This window comes from Colobus angolensis, unplaced genomic scaffold (assembly GCF_000951035.1).
Source record: "Colobus angolensis palliatus isolate OR3802 unplaced genomic scaffold, Cang.pa_1.0 Scaffold305, whole genome shotgun sequence".
Lineage (NCBI taxonomy): Eukaryota > Metazoa > Chordata > Mammalia > Primates > Cercopithecidae > Colobus > Colobus angolensis.
In genome coordinates this window covers 326,740-330,019 of record NW_012116322.1, presented here as the reverse complement: position 1 = coordinate 330,019, position 3,280 = coordinate 326,740, and the positions used below count along the sequence as shown (strand labels likewise).

The window sequence follows — 3,280 nt, the reverse complement described above, 5'->3', positions numbered from 1 at the left end:
ATTACAGGTGTGAGCCACCGTGCCCGGCCAGTAATATAAATCTTTATTATAGAGCCTTGTTCCCCACCTCAAACTCCAGTCCCGGGAGAGCAAGCCCGGTCTCTGTTGTTCACAGCTGTATTTTCAGTTCCCAGCTCAGTGTGAGTCACACAGGGGGCACTCTTCGAAGATTTGTTAAGTGGAGAATTTCTATGCCCAGTCATTCCAGGATCACTTCTTCACTCCCTCACACAGTCACAAAGAGAGGACTACATGTGGAATTTAGCATTCAACAGGCTGGAAAAGGTCCACTGTGACCCCAGGGTTAAGGCAGATGTGAGGCTGCCAGAGAACCAGGTTGGTGTCAGAGAAGCACATGAAAAGTCTCACCCTTGTCATGCCTTCGTCACCCTGGGTTCCATTTCTTGTGCAGGAGCTTACAAGGCCTGTGACGTTGGGCAAGTTGCTCAACTTCTCTGTGCCTCAGTTTCTTTACCCGTAGAATGGGGTTAGTAAATGTTCATTTCATTGATTCTGGTCTCACATTTTTTTTCATTCTAACACTTCCAAAATTGAGGTGTTTCTTACATGTCTTAATTTAACTGGAAATGGTGTTTTCCTTGCTGAGAGAATAATAGACAGCATTTTATCCATGGCATTTTTTTTAAAGACAAGGTCTTGCTCTGTTGCCCACGCTAGAGTCAGTGGCACCAACATGGCTCACTGCAGCCTCAACCTCCTGGACTCAAGCGATCCTCCCACCTCAGCCTCCCCAGTAGCTAGCTGGGACCACAGGCATACCACAGCCATGCCTGGCTAATTTTTTTTTCCCCCTGAGACGGAGTTTTGCTCTTGTCGCCCAGACTGGAGCGCAATGGCTTGATCTTGGCTCTCTGCCACCTCCGCCTCCTGGGTTCAAGCGATTCTCCTGCCTCAGCCTCCCAAGTAACTGGGATTACAGGTGCCTGCCACCATGCCCGGCTAATTTTTGTATTTTCAGTAGAGACAGAGTTTCACCATGTTGGCCAGGCTGGTCTCAAGCTCCTGACCCCAGGTGATCTGTCCACCTCGGCCTCCCAAAGTGCTGGGATGACACGCATAAGGCACTGCGCCTGACCCCCCGGCTAATTTTTAAGTGTTTTTGTAGAGATTGGGTCTTGCTATGTCGCCCAGGCTGGTCTCGAACTCCTAGGATCAAGCAATCCTCCCACCTCAGCCTCCCAGAGTGGTGGGATTACAGGCAGGGGCCACTGTGCCTGGCCTGGCATTAGATGCAATGAATATGGTAGTGCCTGCTTGGTACCATTCATGGCTGTGAGCACCCCAGACATGAAGAGGCTGTTCCTTTAGCACAGTGCCTGGGACATGGTGAGCCCTGGGCAGATGACCACCATTATCCGTGTTCATCTGGTGTTTTCTTGCATGTTATTCATTATTACGCCTCCCGTGCTTTAGGGATCTCGGAGGATTTTCATTTTTGTCATCTCTGTGGCTCCTCAAACAGCCCTGAGAGTTGGCCTAAGAGCCTTTACTCACCCACCTCGCAGACGCATGAAGTGGGGCTCAGTGGGCGGAGAAGCCGCCTGGGATGTCCCTCTGCCCCGGCCTCCCCTCTCTACTTCTCTCCTTCCGCCCACCCACCAGGTCCTGGCTCTGTCCAGTGGCTCCAGAAAGGCCAGTGCGGTGGGTGACGTGGTCAACCTGGTGTCCGTGGACGTGCAGCGGCTGACTGAGAGCGTCCTCTACCTCAACGGGCTGTGGCTGCCTCTTGTCTGGATCGTGGTCTGCTTCGTCTATCTCTGGCAGGTGCACGAGGGGAGGAAGACGGGATTTGAACAGAGTCCCCCACCGCTCCTTCTTCCCCTCCTCCTCCCCCCTCCCACCCTTCCTCCTTCTCACTTAGCATTCAAGAGGCTGGAAGAGGTCCGCTGTGACCCCAGGATTAGGGCAAGTTTGAGGCTGTGGGAGAACCAGGTTGGTGTGAGAGAGGCATGTGAAAGATCTCACCCTTCTCCTGCCTTCATCACCCTGGATTCCATTCCTGGTGTAGAATCTTACAAACCTTCCTCCCCACTCCCCCTGCCCCTGGCCGCCTCCTCCTGCCCCCCTCCTCCTGCACCCCTTCCCTCACCCTCCCTCTTCCTGCATCCCCCCACCTTCTGCCCACGTACCCTCCTCCTCTTCCTGTACCCCCTCCTTTTCCTCCTTCCCCCTCCTCCTCCTCTTCCTGTCTCCTGCTCCACCTTCTTCTTCCTTTCTGCTCCCTGTCATCTTCCCTCCCACTTCTTCCCTTCTCCCCTCTTCTCCTCTACCCTCCTCCCTCCCCTCTCTTCCCTCTCCTCCTCCCTCTCCTTCTAGTCCCTTTCTTCCTCTTCCTCTCCTCCTTTTCCTCCTCTCCTTCCACCCCCATCTCCTCCTTCTCCTCCTCCTCCTCCAATCCTGTCTCCATTTGCCTACTATTGGCTGATATAATGGGAAAAGTCTTCAATAAGGATGACCTTCACTTGACCTTGGGCAGGAAGCTCATCCTCTCTGGGCCTCAGTTTCCTCTGTAGAATGATGGTGATGATGATGATGACATTGACACTTCCCCATGTGCTATTAGGGTACCCAGTAGGCAACTTAACCATATTTTGAAGTTACCAGTAATCCTGGGGCACCACCACAGAACAGCCACCATCCACAAAACACAAGAGGAGAACATTTTAGGGGGAAAAAATTGCTATTTAGTGTTCAAAAGACACAAAGCAGCCATCAGGAAACAACCAAACAAAACAAACAAAACATTTGCTTTCCAACTTCATTCCTTTAACTTTGTAGTATAGCGTTTTCTTTTTTTAAATTAAAATCAGACTCTGGGCTAGGCGCAGTGGCTCGTGCCTGTAATTTCAGCACTTTGGGGGGCTGAAGTGGGTGGATCCCTTGAGGTCAAGAGTTCGAGACCAGCCTGGCCAACATGGTGAAACTCCTCTCTACTAAAAGATACAAAAATTAGCTGGGCATAGTGACGGGTGCCTATAATCCCAGCCACCGAGGAGGCTGAGGCAGGAGGATCGCTTGAGCCTTGGAGGTGGTGGTTGCAGTGAGCCGAGATCATGCCACTGCACTCCAGCCTGGGTGACAGAGCGAGACTCCGTCTCAAAATAAAATAAAATAAAATAAAATAAAAATAAAAATAGACTCTGTATCGGGAACTGCCTAGGCTCAAATCCGCTTCTGACCACTTATGAATCCGTGTGAAAGGAACCTACTCTCTCTCTGCCTCCTGTTCTTGTCTCCAATGTGAGGATCATAATTAACA

At 51.4% G+C, this 3,280-nt stretch overlaps 1 protein-coding gene across 1 annotated transcript in view; it reads left to right on the top strand.

Annotated features, from left to right (window-relative positions):
- The window catches only part of ABCC6 (ATP-binding cassette, sub-family C (CFTR/MRP), member 6), an 88,234-nt gene that overhangs the window by 25,155 nt on the left and 59,799 nt on the right, over positions 1 to 3,280 (top strand). Inside the window, exon 10 of the mRNA XM_011950299.1 lies at positions 1,624 to 1,785. Within this exon, the coding sequence (XP_011805689.1) occupies positions 1,624 to 1,785 (162 nt within the window). The remainder of the gene's footprint in view (positions 1 to 1,623; positions 1,786 to 3,280) is intronic.